Here is a 24658-nt window from a genome sequence, read left to right on the forward strand (position 1 = left end):
ATACTACCGTTCAAAAGTTTAGGGTCATTCAGACAATTCCATGTTTTCCAGTAAAACTCCCACTTTTCTCCATGTGCTAACATAACTGCACAAGGGTTTTCTAATCATCAATGAGCCTTTCAACACCATTAGCTAACACAATGTAGCATTAGAACACAGGAGTGATGTTTGCTGGAAATGTTCCTCTGTACCCCTATGTAGATATTCCATTAAAAATCAGCTGTTTCCAGCTACAATAGTCATTTACCACATTAACTATGTCTACACTGGATTTGTCATTCATTTCATGTTATCCTCATTGAAAAAAAACTGCTTTTCATTCAAAAATGAGGACATTTCTAAGTGACCCCAGACTTTGAACAGTAGTATAGATGTTTATATATTTAAAAAAGACACATAACAGTGATAGAAACAGCTGTAGAGGTTGGATGGGGTTATAAAATGTCAAAATTAGTATTTACAAACGATTGGCTGTCATTGCGTCCAGACAGTCTCCACTGGTTTATTACAACTAGTAGAACAATTAGCTGGTTTCCACTGCAGGAACTTGCAGCTGTTCTAGGGTGAACTGAACCTTTGTGCACGTTCCAACTGTAACAAAAACCTTTTTAGAACCTCTTTATGGGCCATTTTTTAGGGGAGATGAAGTTCTCAGAGTGGTTCAACTCTGAGAGGACAACAACCACCAGTTTAACATCAACAGCATAAAATTCACCATATAGGCAAACACAACACAACAAACGACAAACCATTGTTTTATCTCCTACAACTCATAGAACTGGAGTCCACTCACTACAATTTACATTATTTTGATGCACTCTGAGTTAATTTTGTTGTCAAACTTGTCTGATCCTGTATAGCAACAGAAACAAAAAAGCTGAAATTGCCAATTTTGAGGTTGTTCCTGTAAACATTCTCCAAGTTCCTGCTGTGGAAAGTCACCTAATCATTCCCCAATCAGCTGATCTCTTCGTCTGTCTATTAATTTTTCATATAGTCGATAAAGCTGCACTCTACAAAATGTAATATCTTCAAATTTCTTGGTTTGAACAGCATCCACAACTCAAAAATGTTCAGTTTATTATGAAGAGCACAACCAGAAAAATAAGGAAATCTTACATTGAAGAACATGATGTTTGGCATTATTGCTTTAAATAATTCTCTTAATAGAATAAAGAACAAATCATCTCGGATCTAAACCAAACACTTAGTATTGAAACCATGACAACAAAAGTCCAGTACACTGAGTTTATCTGAACTTTACAGACGAAAACAGATGCTGCTGGAAGACGCCGTAAAACCAGAACAGTGAGCTGAAAGTGGGTTAAAAAAGTCAAATGTTCGTGTTAATTCTCACAATATGTACCCACAGGACAGTACAGGTAGTTATTTGCTCACTAGATAGTGTCAAAATACTGATTAACTGGATTTTTTGACTTTTACCATGCCGATTAAGCCTGTCAGCACCAGGTAAATGTCTCAGGATCTTGAAGTATATTGAAGTTTTGAATCTGCTTTCTATGACATTTACCTGATGTGTGCATTTTACGTCAACCAGCATTATTCTTTTGTCAGCGCTGAGGAGACGGAGACAGAGGAGGCTGAAGTAACTACTAATATGGTGGCGCCTGTGTTGGGAAAACCTAGGAAGCATCCAAGCAAAGTTTCTGATCCTCCACGTGAAAGAAACTCAGAAATCAGAAGAAGGATTTTGGTCTGAAAGAAAAATGATGAACACCTATCAGAAGCAGGCTTTGAGAGTGTAACTACTCTTACTGCCGACAGGGGGAGACAAAAATTCTTTAGTGTGAAGGAACTTTGAAATGAACAAGCGCAACTTATCAGTGGCAGATGAGCTCAATTAAAAGAGCTGAAAAAGTGTTCAAAGAAGAAACATGAAAGTTCAGAGAAACACATCAGAGAAGCAGACAAGTTATTTATTCCCTGTAAACAAAAAGTATCCCAGTGTCAGACAGATGGTTGAAGGCATGAAAGAAGCGCCTCATCTTTTTGTTTCTTGTTGTGTGAGTGGCCTGAGGAAAGTATGATTTATTTAGTATCCGCCGGGTGAAGCAGGTCAGCATCGATCTCCCTGGCCAGAGGCGCTGTGCTTTTCAAAAGAACTCGGCAAGATTAACATTTACGATTAAAGTTATTTGTGTGACACTCCGATCTTGTGGAAAAGTGAGAGGAGGGGAGAAAAAAAATGAGAAAAAAATGATGTGTAGGAAGTCTTTGAAGTAAATCAGGGGTGAAATTGAAGTTAAAAGTCTATGTTAGCTTACTTTAAAGCTTTAAAGCATCAAGCCTGAAGTGAATTCCTAGTGAATTTGTGACAAGGAAATAACATAAAAGCAACACCTTCACATAAAAGTGTTGTGAAACTAACCGATCTGATGTTAATTTATACATATTTGTGGATTTTGGATTTGAAAGCTCCAGTGTACGGTGCCCATCAGTCTTACAGATGTTCTGTTGTGGTGTGTGAATTTGCAGTAAACCCACTTAAGCATGACGAAACTCTCAGGATCTTCTTTTGTTGCTTCATCTAGACTCAAAGTCTCAGTGAATGAGTCTTTACATGGCTCCAGAGTGCATATTTTGTATTGGTTGCACCTCAGCCCCAACATTAAGCAGATGGAAGTGAATCTTACAGCAGAATGTCTTCTTTTACTAGTTTCAAACCAGCTCATTTTTGTTCACACACTTGTCTCATTGCACTGGAGTAACTGAGTGAAAACTAGAGGCTTCTCTGTGCACAACCGATGCATCTCTAACTTGGAATTACTGCTGTTATTCTGCACATTTTGAGAACTTCTGTAAAGTTTAACCACAGAAAAGTAACCCAGATTACTCTCCCCCTTGAAGCTGAAGCTGTAAATTCTCAGCTGAGATTTGATAAACTGGTCAACATGATGCATTGCGTTATTACAAAGAGTGTGGCCAAACTATGGCTTGAATGTTAAAAACGTTTTTTAAAAAAGGACAGAGTCTTCAAGAAGCTCATCTTGTGCTGTGACAGATGCATGGCCTACAGACCAGCTCTCTTCCCTAAAGAGTTTTAGCACCAGGTGGTTCAGAGGTTAGCAGAGAAGGACACAAATCAAAACTAATGAAAACTAATAGATGTAATAAAGGAAGGGGAGCAAGCGGAAGGTGGCTGAGGGTAAAAAGCAAACTAAAAGCTCAAGGGATAAAGAACTAATCTGAGCTTCCAGAAATTAAAAAATGGTACAAAACATTAATCAGGTGGATGCATGGAGCACAATAAGTATAAGCAGCAAATGAGGCAGGTAACAGGGAGGCAAACAGGGTATAAAAAACAAAATGCATAAACTAGACAAAGACAAGAAACACAAGGTTAATCCAGCTGGCTTCAGAGAGGTTCACATCAGGGTAGCAAACAGGACAAACTGACCAAGACAAGACCACGTATACACTGAGAACTGATTGAGGAGATGAGACACAGCTGAAACTAATGAGGACAATCAAAAGAGGAGGGAAACAGAGACAAAGGGAAGAAGTAAAAACAGAAGAGTAGGGATCTTTACTAAATAAAACAGGAAGTAACTAAACAAAACTCAAGACAATGACAGAGGCAGCAGCAAACCGAACGCATTACAGCTTATAATATTACCAAACTGCCAAAAGTAGAGCTGCCATAAATTAACCTGAAGTCTTGGATAAAATGTATGTTTTCTGTACTTTTATTCCTGTTTACAACCGCTTGTTTTTTTAAATATGTGTTCAGAAATTACGAAAAGTGTATGTCAACTGTCACCAAGCTTAAAACATAGCATCCAACAGCAAAACATGAAGACTTTTGAGTGCACTCGCATTGGAATAAATACCCAGAACTCCCCTGAAGTTGGTCAGAACTGAAGAAACGTCTTAGATAAGAGCTAAAATGTCTTCAAGAACTACAAATAAGCCCAATTGTCTTCTACTGAAGCAGTAAAAGAAGAAACCACCTCCCAACAATCTCCAGATGCTGGATCTCACCCCTTAAACTCAACAAGTTTAGTTAGAATTCTTGAAGAAACAGTCAATTTAGTTTTTCTTAAGAGGTGAAGTGATAATTTCATGTCAGTTTTATTCACATTCTCAGCAGATTTGCCTCAAAGGGCTTCAACTGGTGTAAAATTGATTCCCGTCCAGCCCAGTAATTACAGCGATAGTCACCCTCAATAATCAGTAATCTACTTTGTGTGGTTATTGATTTAAGGAATTATATTTGCCCAGAGCTGTGGAGGTGGTCTTTTTATTCCCTTTTCTGGGATTAACTGAAATTTTATAAATTTTATTATTGTAAAAAAATCTAAAACTACTGGATAGAACAGTTCCACTCTGCCTTCGTTTTTGTTAATCCGCTGCCAAGATCGAGTGACAATCATTTCCAGTTTAGATTCATTGTGGTGCATTTCAGTTCCTGATCACGTGCTGTTGATCCTCGCTGATTAGTATGAAAGCGATGATCTGAGAGGATCCGCATAATTGATCATCTCGCCAATCAATCATCTCAATCAGAGACTCCAAAGCGAACAACTCTCGGGTGGATTGGCATGTGATGGAGCAACACCAAACCTGATTTCATATGTGATAAGGAGGATTATTAGAAACAAGACAGATGAGTGGAAGTTACTTTATGAGCTCTAATGCATCTGGAAGCTTCAAACGAGGCTGAAGTGTGGAAATCGACCTTATTTATGCTGCATGTGGGCCATTTAGGCAATTTAGAGGAAATATACATCAACTCAGGGGTAACAACCGCACAGCTGGTGTCACACATTAGTCTGCTGGTGTTGTGAATTTTAAAATAACCTTCAGCAGCACTTTATTGAGTTTGATGAGGTGTTTTCAATGTCATTCAAGAACATTGTGATGATATAAACAACCTCACCCTGAAACTGACTTTGGAGGTTGATGAAAACATCCCAAATGTTGCTGTTGAAAACGCACACTTTTATACATGTGCACAAGGGTTTTCTAACCATCAATTAGCCTTTCAACACCATTAGTTAACACAATGTAGCATTAGAACACAGGAGTGATGGTTGCTGGAAATGTTCCTCTGTACCTCTATGGAGATATTCCATTAAAAATCAGCCGTTTCCAGCTAGAATAGTCATTTATCACATTAACAATGTCTACACTGGATTTATCATTCATTTAATGTTATCTTCATTGGAAAGAAAGTGCTTTTCTTTAAAAAAAAATAACTACATTTCTAAGTGACACCAAACTTTTGAATGCTTAGTGTACATCAGCTTCAGTCTCTGTAAAGCTAAAAGGCAGTAACCCAATAATGCAGCACCATAGCTACGATCCGTCGTTGCTTTTAGTCTTTTCGTGGATTTGTTGACATTAAGAACATTTCAGAACCTCGCATTGGATGATGGAATAAAAATATTGCATTAAAATGAAAGCCAACGTCGTGTTTTTCATCTTGTGGAAGCAGCCTGTTAATCCGTTGTCGGTGAACGTCGACTCGTAATGAGCTTTACAACCGTGTTTGCTGGTGATATGCATTCAATAATGATGTATACGTCGTTGTCCAACATATTTACGACCGCGGCCTCGTATTGATTCACAACAACCTTTTATTCGTTGTATGGCATCGACTGTGTCATTATCACAGGCACGCTAAAACCTTCAAACTGGCAAAAAGCTACAAAGAAATGGCACATAATCAGAAAATATGTCCACATATACAGAACTGAAATCAATTTCCCAGTCTTTCAAATGAAGTGGCAAAGTGCATCATTCGTCCCTGTAGCTCCGTTTCTATAGCAGCAATACACTGTTATTTATCTCTGCTGTCCAAAGCCACTGCTACACATCAAGGTTGCAAATAAATCAGTTTAATGATGGTTAATAGTGGCGTAAAGGACCAAAGATGATCTGTGATCTCTTTGAATTCAGCTCCACAATTCAGGATGCATTTAAACCACAAAGTTCCATTAAAAAGTTCAATCAGTCAATCAGACTTTATTTATTTTTCACATTTCATAAATATGACATGCAACGCAAAGTGCTTTGCAGATTAGAGGTGAAAATTAACTGAAACAATACAAACAAGTGATAAAATTAAATAAAAATAGATAAAATGAATGAATAAATAAATAATCGATTATTAAAAATATAAATATATTAGTGACGGGCAAAATAAAAAGTGAAGATCCTGAAAACAGAATAAGAAAGTAATAGTAAAATTGCACCATAATAAAGTAAAATATTAAATGGATAAAATGAAATCAAATAAGACAAAATAACAAATGGATGAATGAATGTATGAATGAATAAATAAATAAATAAAATATCTATTATTCAAAATATAAATAGGTAGGTGAAGGGCAAAATAAAAGTCAGAAATCCTATAAACATAATAAGAAAACAATAGTAACTTTGCACATTAAGTATTAAACCAATAAAAATTAAACTAACATAAATACATAAATAAAATATCTATTATTAAACATATAAATAGATAGGTGAAGGACACAATAAAAGTCGATAAAACAAAAGATGAGAAATAGAAAATAATAGTAAAATTACACCATAATAAAGTAAAATATTAAACCGACAACATGAAATAAGTTGATGTAAAATAACAAGTAAATAAATAAATGAATGAATAAATAAATGAATAAATTATGTGTTATTAAAAATATGAATAGATAAGTAACAAAAGTCAAAAATTATAAAAACAGAAAAAGAAAATAATAGTGAAGTTGCACCACAATAGAGTAAAATATTAAACTGATAAAATTAAATAAAATAACAAATTACAAATGAATGAATGAATATTCTTAAAAATATAAATAGATCGGACACAGAACAAGAAAATAATGGTGAAGATGCACCATAATAGAATAAAATGCAACAAAACACAGTCTTCTGCAGAGCCTAGTGAGATGTCACTAAACAAAGTATGACACCTGGCAGTTTTTGTGTATTTTACTTACAGATAAACAGACAAACAAAACAAATAGTCCTGAAAACATCCATCCATCTTGGTCCAGAATAATTCTGTTCTCGATGCAGTGATAATTGTGTGTTCACTAAACTGGGCACATTGAAGGCAGTTTTCGAAAGTGTTCTGGTTAAAAGTTTGTGAAAATTACGCACAAAAGCAGTTAAACCTACAGTTGTACATCTTAGTTAAAGGATCGTTTTCCTTCTGCATCCTGTTGCTTTTGTTTAAATGTTTTTATTGAGTTTATTAAGTCCTTTCACGTGTTCACACACATTACTTCGCTCAAAACCTTTGTTGTCATGGTTGCAATAGTAAATACAAACAGGAGACGAGCCTGGTCATGTTTCATTGCGGTACTCATCCATCCATGCACACTTTACCGCTCTATAGGTGCATTTCATGATGCTAAATTATGCCTAATGGCTTCATCTCTACTCCCATCACCTGGAAACCTTTATTCTCTCCCATTGCTGAGGAAACTTCAGTCCTTGAAATGCCCCTTAAGCAGAGAAGAGGTGTTAGGAAGAGCTTAGAGCGAGAAAACACGAGTGTGTCCTCAATCACGTCCTTACTGAGAGCAACAAAATGACATGTTGGCATAATAAACTAAATCTGACTGATCTGATCAGAATTACTTTAGCCTCCAAAGATTTTTCCCAGTTAAACTTAAATCATCATGTAAACTGCACTTCAGTTTTCCAGTCTCTTAACTCCTCATTATTTATGGTATTTTTCTTTGATATAGCTGTTTTCATGCAAATACAGGGTGTCCCTAAAGTCTGGACACATAGGAAATCTTATGAACTATCATTTTATGGCCTCCACAGATTAAAAGAGTTGAACTATTACTTCTCAGTGGACGTGAAGGATGGACATATTGAAAGATAGCAGATGAATTTAATGCACGATATCCAAGGAGGATTCCACTTGGATTTTCCACGGTGGTGAAAGTGGTTAAAAAGTTTTAAGAAACGGGCAGTGTCATGGACAAATCCTGTTCTGGACGACCAAATGTATCAGCAGAAACTGAAGAATTGGTCATGGATAAAATTCATGCTAACCCTTTTAGCATGGACAGTGCAGTTTTGGGTGGGTTGTGCAATATTTATTTACTTTTATGTTATTTTATCTAATTATTTTCTTACATATATGTGTTTTGCATAGTCTATTTTATATATTTTTTATCTTACCTGTTGTTATCATTTAATCCCACGAAGGAGAGACATTCAAGATTTCGTTGTGCATATGTCCAGTGACAATAAAGGCATTTGATTTGATTTGATAACCTCAAAAAATCACTTTCCTAACCCTAATGCTACGAACCCTTACCCTACCAACCAACCCTACTAACCCTATCTTTCCATATGTCCATCCTTCACGTCCACTGAGAAATACCAGTTTGACTCTTTCTTCTTTCAACAAAGCCATATATAATCTGTGGAGACAAAAAAATGATACTTAATGAGAATTCCTGTGGGTCCAGACTTTAGGGACACCCTGTACAATGCAGCACAAAGTGCTTTACAGATAACAGAAATAAATAACAGTCATAGAAAGTGCAATAAAACGCTACAAACAATCTCCCCGTCCCTAAAATCAGGTTAGAAATAAAGGGACTGAGGATATCTGATGTGACACATGTAATGAGGAAACACCAGATAAGACCAGGTAGATGAGGGGTGTCAAACGTATGGCCCGCCGGCCAAATCTGGCCCACCAGATGGTCCAACCTGGCCTGCAGGAGTGTAAAAATTACCATCAACTGCAAACCGTGATTTTAAAAAAAAATTCTAGTTTAATTCTTGGTCTAGAAATTATTTTAAATTTAGTTTTACCAATATACAATGTGCAGTTAATGTCTTCTCTGGGATTTTTACTCTTTACAAAGTCGTCCCGTGGGCCGGATTGGACCCTCTGGAGGGCCAGTTTTGGCCCTCGGGCTGCATGTTTGACACTCCTGATCTAAGGGCTAAGGTGTGACTAACTTTATTTTGACGAAAAAAAGCATCCAGCAGAAGTTGACTTCAGAAAATAACCAGGACAAAAGTGAGCACTCAGTTTTTGTAAACATTTTACACAGAGTCCATCTGACTGTTGATGGTTTCCTTTCAGACCATGTGAACTTCTCACATTTGAAAAAAAAAAAAGCTTTTTCATCTGCAGTAGTTTGTAAACAGCATCCATCCTTCCTGTCACTGTCATTATCTGGAACATGACACGTGATGATGGATCGCTGCAGATGTTTCTGACCTGCTTTCACCTGAAGGACTTAACATTCTGCTGCTCTTCTCTCATTGTGTCAGTGCATCATAGAAACTGTAATTTATTCCTCATTGGTTTGTATCCAGAAACTGAAAAAGTAGCTCAGGTGTTGGAGATAAACAACAGGTGTTTTAAATAGAGGGACTCACCTGTTCAGGTGTTTTTCTCTGGTGCTCACAGTTAGTGACATAAATACTGATTAAAAAGTCTGAGATGAAGTTTGAAATCTGACAATCAAAGAACTTGACGCAGCCGTTAAACCAAACAAAATGTGATTTTAATTATTATTACTATTAAATTGCAAGTACATTTTTATTCCAGAAAGACAGGCGCATAAATTATTTTAATATTCTGCTCCATAACGTATTAATACATTTGCACTTGAAATCCTTTATTTCTTATAAACCTGCAGGCAGAGAGAACTAAGACTATTCATTTTATTTTATTAATTTGTTGGAAAATATTTGGTATTGCAGACATAGTGATGCACTTTAAATAAAATACAGTGGAAGAAAAACAACACTGTTAGCACTTAGTTTAATACCTGAACTGGTCCATGGATGCAAAATTATTAGTATGATGGTTGTGGAGGTAAATTGTTACTTAATTTGATTTGATTTAATTAGATTTAATTAAATGCAATTAAATTACATTTTTTTTTTAAATTTAATTTTTTTACATTTTATTTTTATTGTATTTTATTTATTTGATTTTAAATTTACATTTTAATTATTGTTTTTATTTTATTTTATAACTCTAACCCTATCTTTGGATATGTCCATCCTTCACGTCCACTGAGAATTAACAGTCTGACTCTTTCTTGTTTAGCCAAAGCCATATTTAATCTGTTGAGGGAAAAATAATTACAGTTAATGAGATTTCCTATGTGTCCAGACTTTAGGGAGACCCTGTATTTTATCCTGGAGAAAACACATAGGCTGTATGTTGAGCCAAATGAGCAAATAATTAGGGATAAACTCTTAAAGAGGACATACGAGTAAGTAAGTAAATAGTCAAGAATTTGAAATAATTGGGATTTTTTGAGATTTTATTGTAAATTGAAGAGTTTTTTAAAAACACAATAGAATAGAATAGCTTTATTTAATATAAATAGCTGCCACTGGACGGTGCATTGATAACAAGCTAAATTAACAACAATAAATAATAAAATCAAATGCACAAATAAAACAAGACTATATTAGGAATTACAACATTTAAAAAACGGCAAGATATCTAGAATCCAGTGTGGGAGGTGAATGAAATCAGATAACCTCCAGTAAAATAGAATAAATATGGGCAGGAGATAAGTAGCATTAGAGGCATTATAGTAATGTTAGTTCAGGAGTCTGATGGACCATGGGAAAAAGCTTTAAAAACTGCTTACCTTCTAATAATTCTTGCTATTACTCAGCAGAACAGTTAAATTTCTGCACCAGAGGAAACGATCTGTGACAGAGAATACTGGATTGTTTTAGCAGCTCTTAACCCTCGTGTCGTCCTGCGGGTCAAATTAACCCGTTTTAAAGTTTAAAAATGTGGGGAATTAATATTTTCACTGTGAAACTTCTGATGTCCACATTTTCAACATTTTTGGGAAATCTTTGAACATTTTTTGGTGGAAAAAAGAAATGTTCAAAATGTTTCTTAAGAAAACCAGTGAATTTAGCTGGATTTTGGTTGATTTTTATCTGAATGTTCCTAAAGAAAATTATATAAAGAACATTAGAAGTTTTACTGATATATATGGAATCACTTTAGATATTTTTAGGATTTTTTTGGATGATTTTTACTCATTTTTAAAAATATATTTACAAGAATTTTCTTGTATTTTCTTGATTTTTAAAAAAAAAATACGTCTTTTAAGGGAAACTTTTAAGGAATTACTGGAATTTTCTTCCTGAAGGTTTTGCAAATTTTCAAAAAATTTCGGGATTTTTTTTGCTGAATTTTTGGATTTTTTCAGACAAGGAAACAATATTTTTGGTGCCTGTAAATGAAGACAACAGGAGGGTTAATTATGATGCATTTCGCCCCCTGAGATGCAGTAAATCCATCAAATGTATGTAAAGCATCTTCTAAATGATCTTTTATTACATTATGAGCTTGGCAGCGCTGTTTAGTATAAATGAGAGAATGAATCAGAAGCGTTTCCTGTGAGTCACCCCTTTCTGAGAGCACGATTCCTTCTCAGTGAACAATTCAGAAGTCTTGTAATTGATGGAGCGGTGATATTTCAAGCCATGTCAGCGACTCATAATGAATGACTGATTGCAGCAATCAAGAACCAGGCGACGGGGCACTACATCCTCAACGGGAAAGGAGAGGAGGTCAAGTCCAGGAGCTTCATCGACCTGGGCGTGGAGTGGCATTACATCATGGAGGAGGACGTGGAGACACTGCACACTGACGGGCCTCTGCACGACCCCGTGGTGGTTCTGGTAAGGACACTCCAGTCTCCGTCAAGCTTTAGTCCACCTAATGGGCTGTTGGCCGGTTAATGAGCGCCACAATAAAAGAAGCAGGTCAGCTGTTCTGCCAAATCCTCCAAACCCCGTCCCACTCATTAGTTTTCTCTCACGGACTGTTAGATTTTAATTAACTTGTGCAGCATCCGTTCACAGTGTGTTTGTTTCGGACCGGGCCGATTGGTGACGGGACAGTAGAGTCAGTCTGAAGCTGCAGATTTCTTAAGTGTTCTGTGATGCTGTTATTTCAAGTGATGGTGAAGAAGTTGTACTGACTGCTGAGATGTTTCCAGACTGAACTACTTGTTGGTTTCTGACTAAAATGCTGCCACACATTAGATCATAGTGGGTTAAGTTTTGTAGCTTTAGCTTGTTTTCTGGGTACTGGTAGCAGCCGTCTTTCCCCAATCTGGACAAGTTTTTGTTATTTTGAGTAATTCTGAACCTATTTAAAAGGATTTTGGACAGTTTGTGGTTATTTTGAACAAATTTAAATATTTATCTGCTCAAAAATGACAAAGTTTTTAACTGATTCTCAAAGCTTCAGATGAATTTATTACAGATCAACTGATTAATGAGGTTTAATAAAATCTTTGAACTAAATCTGGAAAAAGTTGACATAACTGCTGTTTTAATATATAATAGTATAAAATAATGTTTATGTTTTATGGTAAATCCAGACACTTGACTCTGTATGACCAAATAATTTCACCAGCATTAAGGATTATTTTCTTTTTTAATATTTCCTGGATGAATCTATCGGCTGTTTGTTCAGAAAATGGTTAAAAATGTGGATCAGAGTTTACTTAAATGCTTTTTTTTTGCCCAAAAATCACAGAGGAAGAAACAAATCAGAAAATATTCACATTGAAGGAGCTGGAATCAGACATACTCTTTCTGTCAATCATTTAGCTGAGTCGCCAACTGCCCTTTAATGTCATTTTTCTCAAGAACGGTTCATCGAAACCACTTCAGAGTCAGCACTGAACCTCTCTGGATGTGCAGTAATGTAGTAGCCAAGTGTGAAGTAAATCGGACAAACAGTTGTTGAGAAAAGCCAAGAACAGACACACACACATACAGAGTCCTTCATTAAGAGTCCTTCTTTTCTGATAATCTAATGGCATCTGAACATAACTTTTTTTTCCTTTTTGTGTTACTGAGTTGGCCCTAGCACCACTTCTACATCATTTTCAGCACAGCACATGTTAATGGAAGGGATTTAGGGAAGGTTTTTTCCAAATTTTAGTACCAATATTAGTCTGAAAACATCACAGCGAGCACAAAAAACATAGTTTTCTGTTAATCCAACGGCATCTGAACATGTCAGCTTCATTTCCAAATCAGCACCCTGGTCCCTTTTCTATAGAAGTCCCAATGGAAACTTTTACAAAATTGGTCCTAGCAACTTTTCTGCATCATTAATGCAACAAGTCTGACTTCCATGTTGTCATATTAATGGGTGGGATTTGGGGAAGTTTTTTCCGCATTTAGCACCAAAAACATTACAGAGAGCACAAAAAGCATAGTTTAAGCAGCAATATAACAGAAAACCTTTCTTAACAACCAACACACAGAAAGAGAGTCTTTCTTAGAGACTTTTTCCTCTTGTCTGTTAATCTAAAGGAATCTGAACGTGTCAGCTTCATGTCGAAACGAGCCCTCTAGTCCCTTTTCTATAAAAATCCCTATGGAAATTTTTGTTAGGACACAGGACAAGTCATAACTGCATGCTGTCACAGTAAGTGGAGTGATTAAGGGAAGATTTTTTTTCCAAATTTTAGCACCAATATTAGTCCAAAACATCACAGAGAGCGCAAAAAACATAGTTTGTGCACCAATACCACAGAAAACCCGTCTCATTCACTTTGCACTAAAGCTTACATCTATTGCAAACTGAAATATCCTCAAAAATAAAACTTTTCTTGGACGAAAACAGCTCAGATTAATGAGACTCACCAATAACGGTCATTCAGGTTCTCACAAAACATTACCAGGAAGTGAAGTTTAGTTTTGTTGCTTCCAGCTGTTTGTAGGAGTCTTTGCTCTGAGTTTATGAAGTTTAGCACAGATGTACTTTAGTGGAACAACCATATTAGCTTAGTTATTTACCTGTAATTATAAATTATCCCTGACATGTGGACATGATCACTCCTCCCATCTGATGCCTCAAGTCCATTCACTGGAACTCAACTAGAGCTGCAGCTATCGATTATAATCTTACGTATCCACCGTCCAAAAGGGGCTTTTTTGGTGATATGAAAGTGATTAGTGTCGTGACATCAAGCCTAAAGATGAGGTTAAATGTGAATGTTTAGACGGCTAGGAGAACCTGTGTGAGGGTCCAATCAGATCCGACCCTGACTGCAGTCGGCAATGCGCAGCTCACTTTTCAAGGAGGAACTCTCTGAACTCTTAGATTTTGAGTTTAGAGCTACTGTCAGCAGCATTAATCAAACCTGACAGAGATCACGGCATCAATGACCTCCCAGCGGAACAGAAACACTGGACTTCAGTCATTTGTTGGAGCTGAATGAAGCATGATTGTTCCGCTTTAGTTACAGGAGCTTCTAATAACAGGTGTGAAAGTGGAACCGGACTGAGATTACAGGTTTGCAGATGAGATATGAGATGATTAATAGCGCTTGTGCTGCGGCTGGAAGGAAGAATAAAGATCTCTCATTTGAATTTATTCACTCTGAGGACAGTGTTTTCTGATGCAACTAATTATTATTTACAATAGCGCCTAATTTGCAGATTTTCTTGCTTGATTGATCATTTCATAGACAAGAATGTCAAACTAAGCTGATGTTTTTGTATTTAGCAGTTATATAGTCTAGAAAAAGGTTCTTTTCTGATTGAAAAATATTCCACCAGACATTAATTTGGACTTTTTTTGCTTGAAAAACGGTTGCAATTGTCGATGAAAATACAAAATAATATGCTGACAAGCTGGCCGAACATTTTAGTTTCGACAAAAGTAGCACATTAGTCATGACGGCGTGGCTTCTATCGTAGTTAATCATGGTTCACTGTCTGCAGGTCGAGACCAATTAACGCCTCATAATTGAACTGTGGGTCTCTGGTGGGCAGAGTGTTGTCAGTACAGTCAGTTATAGGGGGGAAAAACGGCTAAATGAAAAAGTGGTTTATCTAAAACTAAAAGGAGTTATGTGGACAGACAGTAATGGATTTTACAGTCAGTCAGATTCACTTAGTGTCCTGATATAAATTCCATTTTTCCTCGTCAAATTGCTCCCAAAATATTATTGCAGTGAGGTTTAGTGCAGATGAAATCAAACTGCAGTTTGCTAGTTATTTGTCCGTTTAAATTACTCAAGAGCTCGTCATTGCAGAGGAACTTTAGTATCTATATATGTTATTTTCGTGTCACAAAGCACAAATGAAGCTTTGAAATTTTGTGTATTTGTAAAGTAGTGACATGAAGACAGATTAAATTTCTCCAAATCTTTACTAGTTATTCCCCCATTTTCACTCTCCTGCTCGGATTAATTAGTCACAAAGTCCCCGTTGTTTAAATATATAAACACCAAAACTTACCCTTTTTTTGAATGATACTATCTGTTTCTATCCAGTTTGAAAATGACAAATGTCTTTATTATCTCCAGCATAGTGCTGATATCTCATCCCACTTTGTACAGAGAATAGAATTTGACTGCAGTTGTACTCCTCATATAAGAAAATCTGTTGGTATGACAGGTGTTGTTAGATCAAATCATGGAAGCTCTGTATAATTTAGACTATTTTAAAATGCAGCATTTGTGACTGAATCCTTATAATGACCGAGATAAGAGCTTAAAAGTAAAGGTAGTGAAATTAGCCTGAAAATCTCTGAGGGTTCATAATGTCACAGTAGTTTTTTGTTATTATTGTTATTTCCTTCTTTGTACATCGGAGATTATTCTCCACACAAGGACAGCCGCAGTTACCACAGAAATTGCTGTTAATTTTTGTTTTCTTCTTTGATTTCTTCTTTGTATAGTTATTTTATTATTCTCTTTCCTCATTCCGAAGGTGACACCAACATCTGAAACCAAATTCCTTGTATGTTGTGTTTGTATTTGGCTGTTAAAGCTGATTCTGATAAGTTGATTTATGAAGGCCTCATTCACAACCTTGTCCTACGGGTCAAAATTGACCTGTTATAAAGTTTGAAAACGTGGAAAACAAAAATCAACCAAAATCCAGTGAATTTCACTGGATTTTGGTTGATTTTTATGTGAATGTTCTTAAAGAAAATATTAGAAGTTTTACTGATTTTCAGAAATTTGGGGATTTTTTTGCAGAATTTTTGGATATTTTTTCAGACAAGGAAACAATATTTTTTGGTGTCCATAAATGAAGACAACAGGAGGGTTAAAAATCCGCCGTTTCCAGCTACAATAGTCATTTACCACAATAACAATGTCTACACTGGATTTATCATTCAATTTCCGTGATTTGGATCCTAGTTGAGCCTCACTTACTCACAGATGCATCAACTATAGTAATATCTTTGAAACTTTCTGCAAGTTTTGGTTGCAAAGTTGGATAAAGATCTGCAGTTCAAGTTCAACAGTGTTTTACCAGAAACAACATCACATTCTCTGGACTCTTCAGAGGCTTAAATCCACAAAATAATGAAACTTTCTGGGTGAAAATGAGTTTTTAAGAGAATCTTTGACCGCAGTGTACTCTGCATTTTCAAAAGCAGGAACAGGCAGATCGAAAGTCTCAAAAGTTTCAGTGGAAAACCTCCATCTTAGTGTTTTTCTGGAAAAAAATCAATATGGAAAACATCATGACCCAGTCAGATGAGTGCAGTCAACAGGAGTCATTTAAAGATCAAACACAATGAAAAAAAGTCAGCATTGTTTGACATAATAGTGGCTGAGTTAAATTTACCCATTTAAAAATTGCCAAAACACAACCCTAAAATTGATATATTTCATCTAAATCAACAAAATTATTTGAAATTATTAAGCAGAACAGAAAGAAGAGCCAAATTTTAGACTTTGTCATGTGTTCCAGCAGGAAAATGACCAAAAACAAGCTAAAAATTGAGGTAAATTTGACCGTTCAGTGTTAGAAATGCACCTTGTTGGTCATTTAACACGAGTTTTACATCTGAATCACTTTAAATACAATTCATGGCAGCAATATTGCAAGGTCAAGACCACATTATCACTTTATCATTACTTTAGCACAAAATAATCAGTTAAATACATCAAAAATGAAGACTGAGCCAGTTTTACTTTGCCTAGATTATTATTCTTATGTCAGGACAGAGAGTCTTTAATAAACAGCCCATAATACAGCAGCTATGATCATCAGGCGTCCTACAGTTTCATGAAAATTTTAATTTACACACAGCACGAAAACAAACAGGAATTATTTTGTCATTCTCTGCTTGTGAAGTGTTTCGAAGAATTTCAGAGTTTGGATGTTCCTCTAGACTTCTGTACTTTCTCTGCAGGTTAAATCAGCAGCTTTAGATGCTGAAAGATCCATGTTTGATGGACTTTTGACTCCTCTCTGTTCCTGAGGTCTGGATCTTGTGGTGAATCCTCAGATGTTCAAGTTTTCTCTTGATCACTAATGAGCAAACATGTACTCTGTGTCTACATCCTGTGCAGTGTTAAGTGGGATTCCTGAAGCATGCAAAGGATTTTTCAGTCTGCCTTTAAACTTGGACTCCTCCAGGTAGATTCGATATCTTACACCTCTTTGATGACTTTTTCAGCCTCATTAGGATGTCCATGCTTGCTCAGTAACTCCTCCTCAGTCTTAACTTCCAGTCAACTCTGAGCTACATGAGCTGTACACAACACATCTCCACAAAACAAACATTTAGCCATTAAGTGTGCATTTACTTTTGAATCTTTTCAGTTTGTTGGGTCTATGTGTTTAAAGGAGCCTTTAAAGGAGTCTCACTCTGTGGTACAAATCAGCTTTGCACTTTAATCGTCGTTGAGTTTCAAAGGCATGTTTTCTTTTTTAGAAAATGCAAAAATTACAACATTTATTAGAGCATAAACTGTGAAAACATAAAGAACTAGAAAAGCACTCAGAGAGCAGTACTCCACCAAGGCTGCTCAGTCATATCATTTCAGACGGATGAAATCTTTAAAAAGTTTGTGGTCCTCAGCGGTGGATTTGTAGTAGGATCACAATCATGTGATCATCAGCAGGCAGCTGATGTAGTGTTCACTGGTTGTCATGGTTACAGTGACACCGTGCCGCTATCTGGCAATGATACAGAAATCTTTAACTAATCCATGGATCCAGACTATAAGCTGCATCTCTGCCAGAATCTATTCACTTAGTCCTTGTGTCATTTCTGACCTTCCCTGAAAATTTCATCCAAATCTGTTGGTCTGTTTTAGAGTAATGTTGGTAACAGACAGACAGACAGACAGACAAACACATGCCGATCATCACATAACTTCTCTGCGTTCCTTGGTGGAGTTTATGTGAACTTTTTGAGAATTGCTGAACTAATCATGCGTAGATGTGCAGTTCAATTTGGAAAAAGTAGGTGGAAAAATACGCTTAAAATTGTGATAATTCATCAGAATCCCTTTGTTTATTGTAAAGTCAACAAAATGATTATTATTTAGTATTTTAATTATATAACAGAACAGAAAGAAAAGTTGGATTTTCAACTTTTGAACAGTTTCAGCAGGAAAAAATGACCAAAAATGAGCCTAAAATTGTCATAATTCATCTAAATTTAATTTAATCTGCATGTCACCTTCAAAAAAATGTACTTATTGTACCAAGTCATTTAAAGGGATTTTTTAAAAATCAGCACTTTTCAACGCTACTGAATGACCAATAATCACATAACAAGGATTCAGGGACCTCTGGGTTGAACTGCAGGCGGTGTTTTCTCAGAGCAAAGACGAGACTGGAAGAGAGACTGAGAGGAAAATAAAATGGACTTCCATTAATCCATCGTTCAAGACGTCTCTTTCCCCAGCACCGTTTTCCATTTCTTTCATTTACATATTTAGGTCACGTGATCCGGTATCTGTACATAACGTGCACATGAATAACACACACCTGTGCTCAGCGCAAGGTCATGTTGTTTGTGGGTACATCTATACTAAATGGACTCATTCTGTGGTGCTGTGATTTCTTTTCAAGATTTCAGCCGTCGGAAATGACGGACTGAGCAGCCTTAGCGGAGTACTAATTTATTACTTTACATGTTTCATTTGTTTCCATTCTAAACTCCTATCTGCCCCGTCTAAATATGCAAGTAAGTTGAAAAGTCCTTGAATTTTTGTCACGTCACTTTTGGTAACAGCTGAGTCACTAATGGCTTCATGATTAAGCAGACAAGCACAGATTTTTTTATTTTTTACAGAATCTACTTAGTGCCAATAGTTTATTTTTTGGTAAATATTTAAATGAGACGTAGAATCATTATGATTTTAAGCTTCTATTTCATTGCCCATGACTACTTCAAAGACTGCTGGAAAACTGAGCACCCAACAAATCTATTTTGACCATTGCTGTCTCTGGTAAACGGTGTCTTTTTGGTGGTTTATTTTATACAGATACATTTTAAAATTTGAGTGAAAAATCCGAATGAAAAATGAATCTGAAGTCCTATCTGTTCAAAAGGAATGAATTGTTGATCATTTCTATTTTGAATTTTTTTAAAAAATCATCAAAGGAGTCGTAAATGTCAATGATGATTTTATTTATTCCCATTGAGATTAGAGACCTCTTTTACAGTTAAACCATAAACAGATTGACAGCAGTGACCTCTCAAGAAAAACGCTGAGTTAGCCACTGAGATGCGAAGATGTTTTTTTATTTTTTATCTTTTTATAATAAAAACACTAGAACTAATCCAGTAGAAACACTGTGAATTGTTTCTGACTGCTGTATAATATGATCAGTGCTGATTGTGATGTGGTTTCATGCAACACCTCCACATTTAATTAACTCATATTTGAATTATATCGTGATATGAAATGTACCATCCACACCATGATGTTCTGAATGACTGGATATTAGATAAAGGCCTTACATTTAAATTTAAAGGCATGTTAATGATAATTCTCTGTGCTGTCTTCAAGGACCGTGTGGGTTTTCATTTTCTCTGAAGGTCACCTGTGTTAAATATTAACTCCTCAATATTAACATGATAATATAATCATATAAAAGACAGAAGGAGGATGAATATCTTTCGATGTCTGTGTGTCGTATTATTCGTTGTCTCTTGAAATTAGACCCGATGCATTTATTTGCACAAATTCACCATTTTAATGCAAATACGTCGGATGGAAGGCGTCGCTAAAACACACTGTGTTCTGTCTTTTCTCCTTCCTGCTGTTTGCAGATTATACCCAGAGACAATGAAACGCGATCTACTTTAATGTACAAGTACATCATCCACGAAGACTCGGTGCCCGTGAACAACAACAACGTCATCCAGGAGGACACCTACGAGTGGGCGCTCAAGAGCTGGTCGCCCTGTTCCAAGCTGTGTGCTGGAGGTAATGACTGAATTAACATCAAATTCAACTCCAGTGAAAATGAATAATTCATTTTTCTTCAGATTTAGGCTGATTATCTGACTGTCATCCTCTCTGTTCAGTTTTTATCCACATTTCATCCACAGTCACCTGATTTCCTGTCCCAGCTGAGTCAATCGTAGCTTATCGGCTGTAATTTTTAGTTTTTTACACAATCTGAGGTTTTCCTCGTAAATGTCACACTTTAAAATATTTGAGATTTGTCTTGTAAATGTAGCATTTCATTCTCAAAAAGTATATCAGGTTTTTCTCATTATTTTTACCCCTTTAATACCAGAAAATGAGATTTTTCTCATAAATTTAGCACTTTAATCTGAAAAAAATTGCAGTTTAATGTTAGGAAATATATAATGTTTCTCATGTAAATGTAGCACTTCATTCTCAAAAAAGGTATGCCAGGTTTTTCTGATAAATTTATCCCTTTAATATCAGAAATTATCTGAGGTTTTATTGATAAATTTAGCACTTTCATCTCTGAAAGCATCTGAGATTTGTCTCATAAATTTTGCACTTTAATCTGAAAAAAATTGCACTTTAATCTATAAAAATATCTAAGGTTTGTCTTCTAAATGTAGCACTTCATTCGCAAAAACTGTCAGTTTTTTCTCATAAATTTACCCTTTTAATCTCTGAAAATATCTCAGATTTTTATGAAAAATTTAGAATATTAATCTCAGAAAATATCTGCAATTTTTTAATTGATTAGGGTTTTCATCTCAGAAAATGTGTGGGTTTTGTTTTTTTTTAATTTACCACTTGAATCTCAACATTGCCAGAGGTTGTTCCTCATAGATTTAACATTTTAATCTCAAAAAATAGCAGATAATTCCTCACTTTAATGATTTAAAAACTTAGAGTTTTTCTTGCAAATGTAGCACTTCAGTCTCAGAAATTATCTGAGGTTTATCTAATTAATTTAGGACTTCAGTCTCAGAAAATGTGAGTTTCTTCTCATTGCTGTTTCCTCTCATGTGCTATTTTAATCCTCATACAAACTTTTCGAACATAGCGTCTCACTTCAGTCTTATAGTGTCTAAAAACAATTAAAAGCTGAGTAGAAAAGATTACAAATGGTCCTTCCAGCTTTTTTAATTTGAATTGTTGTGCTGAAGACACATTTTGCTCTGTCTGTCCTCAAAGTTTGATTCCAAATCCTCGTTCTTAAGATGGTAGATTTTACATTATCCTGTCTTTTTTCTAAAGAATGTGTCATGACACACCTCCAACCTCCACTTCTTTCTCAGGGTTTCAGTACACAAAGTACGGCTGTCGAAAGAAAGGAGACTCTAAGATGGTCCACCGAGGATACTGCGACGCCAACAAGAAGCCGAAACCCATCCGCAGAATGTGTAACCTCCAGGACTGCACTCAGCCTCAGTGAGTACAAAGACAGAGTTTGACAAGAGTTTATTGCATTCAAACTGGGACTTTGGCTGCAGTATGTTAAGAAAACAATGGTACATTTTCTTCTCTCAGCATGAGTTGAATTTACATCATCTCCTGGTTTGTGATAAAGGAGTGAAAATAAGAAGTTCTGTTCAGTTCTGAACAGAAAGAGACACAAAATGACCATACACAGACACAAAACAACACAAAGAGACGTAAAATAACAAAAAGAGATGCAAAATGAACAGAAAGAGAAGTAAATTGAGTGTGACAGTGCAGACAAACCATAGTAAATGTGACAGCCTTGAAGGATTAAAGGTCTTTTTTTTGCTGATCCAGTCCAGCAGTTCATCGCTGAAAGCTTCTCAGAGGAGATCTAAAGTTTTAATGCAGAGAAAATATGTCTGATTGTCTCTAACATCAGTATAGAAGCCTTAACCTCAATGTCATTTCTTTGAAAGTCTTCTTTACAGACAGATTTCTGTCAGAAGCAGCACTGAAAAGTAAAGCAGACCTCCAGACAGGTTTGTCAGTGTTGAGTTTCTGTAACTTTACTTCACCTACGTCTGAAAAACAGCAGTTTCTCAATCTTTTATGTTCCCAGCAGAGACCAAATCCAACCATTAAAAGTCCAATTTCATAAAGAACCTGCCTCTCAAATCAATAGTTTAAGCCATCGGTATTCAATATTAATAACTGTGGACTCTCAGGGTTAATTGCAGGGATGTAAAATCACTGAAAACATCTCAGAGAGAAAGAAAGAGAAAAAGCATTAGACGGGCTGTAAACAAACCCTCAGGTTAAATGAATCTGCTAGAAGGAGAAAATAAATGTAAACTGCAGTGAACAGACAAAAAGTAGCAGCTTCATCACCGTTATTTCCTCTCTAGAGCCACTTAAACTAAAACTATACCCATCTCCTCTAATATCTGAAGTTGTGGTTAGTTGTAACTACAATTACATGACTGTCGTTGGGCCAGCTGACCAATCAGAGCAGAGCAGATCTTTCCAGGAGGCGGGCCTTAAAGAGATCAGAGCTAAAACTGAGCAGAAGAAATGTACAGTATGAGAAAAATAATGTGCTTTTAGAACATTAAAGCATTTAAAATTAGTATAGTAGACCAGAAAATATAATATTATCTTTTTAGTTAAGTTTAACTTAAAGGATTTAAAGGCCAAGGAATGAAAAAACAATGAAGGGCAGTGAAACATGGTGCTGCAACTTTAAGATATAAGATAAATCAGTGACCTTGATTTGTGCAACCAGCCTTGTAAAAAGCTGTGATTTGACCAAACTAACGCTATAAAATCGTGAAACTGAACCGCATGTATACAGAATCCTCCCGGGTCGTTTTGAGTGCTTCCAGTTTTATGTTTAATAGATGCTCCACATGGTCTCATTGTCCCGTGTTAAATATTAATGCATTTTCATGCATTCAAACACATTTACAGCCCCTTTGGGAGAATTTACCGCAGCGAGAGGTTCGGTATTCAACCAGTTTAAACTTCTGATTCCTGCCGCCGTTTGACAGGAGATAAAATGCTGCAGTTTAGCTCTCGATTGTGGATTTTAAAGGAACTTGGCGATGCAAAGGAAACGTCAGCAGAATGGTGGCTTCGTTTCTGACGAGTGAGAAGTTTAGAAAAAGTTTATCTGCATTCAGAGCGCTCAGGTTTTGTGTTAGCAAACATTTCACCGCTGCAGAAGAAATTCTCTTTAAGTAATTTTCTATCTGGAGTCGTTGAATGTTGTGTTCAAAGCCGCTCATCTCCTGGATCCCACACTGAATCACTTTCAGTTGTGTTTGCCTTTTTTCCTCCCACGTTATTTACCGTCTCAGCACTGTGGGAGTAATTTCAGGTTCTCAGGCACTGAGGGATTTAATCTGAAAAATACCCTGAGTTTTTTCTCTCTTTTTGTGTTTTTTCTTGGAATAAATTCTTATAATTCCCTGAATTAGATACAACAAAGGTATGAAAATCTTCACCTCAACTCTCTGATAATCTCATTAATTAGTAAAAGTTGACCCACCTTCAGCTTTTATCAAAGGCGTGACGTTTCCCTGTTGTTTTTCATCACGCTGGTGTTCAATTCAGAATCCACAAAGATACACAAAACAACATAAAGAGACATGAAATGACGACAAATAGATACAAAAATGAGAAAAGAGAGACACAAAATTAACAGAAATTACTGTAAAATGACCACAGAGAAGCAAAATGGCCACAAAGAGATGCCAAATGACATAAAAGAGACACAAAATTAATAGAACTACGTGTATAATGACCACAAAGACAAGCAAAATGACAAAAAAGAAATGTAAAATGACAAAAGAGAGACACAAAATTAACAGAAATAAATGTAACATGGCAAAAAAAAGAAGCAAAATGGCCACACAGATACACAAAACTACATAAAGAGACACAAAATGAACACAGATACAAAATGACGAGAGACAAAAAATGAACAGAAGTCAATATAAAATGATCACAAAAAGAAGCAAAATGACAAAAAAGAGAAACGAAATGACCACAGTGATACACAAAACAACAAAAAGGAGACACAAAATGGCCACAAAGAGAAGTAAAATAAAATAGAATTCAATAAAATTCCTTTAAGCAACAATCCTTTCAGTGCATTCACAAAACCATAAAACATTTTTAAAAGCACATTATTGTGCAAATTTAAACTCTAAAAATCTCCTAGAAAAATCTGAACTGCAGCCGTTTGAGAAGAAATCATGCTTTTTATTACCGCTGCTGTATAAGAATCTGTAAAAATCGTGTTCTTGAAAGGTTAATCACCTTAACAGTCCTACTAAAAGAAAGAATAGAAGCATGGAAATGTTTGAATCACCATAGAGAGAAAAGGTTTAATGTTAGTTTGAGGAGAGGAGATTTGTAAAGATGGACGTTGCTGAACATACATGAATATTAAATTAGAACTAGAAAAGCACTCAGAGAGCGCAGTCCTCCTCCAAGGCTGTTCAGTTGACCTATCATTTCTGACGGATGAA

General features: G+C 35.9%; 1 protein-coding gene across 3 annotated transcripts in view; it reads left to right on the top strand.

Moving 5' to 3' along the window:
• The window catches only part of adamts3 (ADAM metallopeptidase with thrombospondin type 1 motif, 3), a 264743-nt gene that overhangs the window by 219455 nt on the left and 20630 nt on the right, over positions 1–24658 (top strand). For all 3 annotated transcript variants that reach the window (XM_055011322.1, XM_055011323.1, XM_055011324.1), the window contains 3 exons: positions 11513–11676; positions 20060–20216; positions 21500–21632. In XM_055011322.1, coding sequence (XP_054867297.1) covers positions 11513–11676; positions 20060–20216; positions 21500–21632 — 454 coding nt within the window. The remainder of the gene's footprint in view (positions 1–11512; positions 11677–20059; positions 20217–21499; positions 21633–24658) is intronic.

Source organism: Amphiprion ocellaris, chromosome 6, assembly GCF_022539595.1.
Source record: "Amphiprion ocellaris isolate individual 3 ecotype Okinawa chromosome 6, ASM2253959v1, whole genome shotgun sequence".
Lineage (NCBI taxonomy): Eukaryota > Metazoa > Chordata > Actinopteri > Pomacentridae > Amphiprion > Amphiprion ocellaris.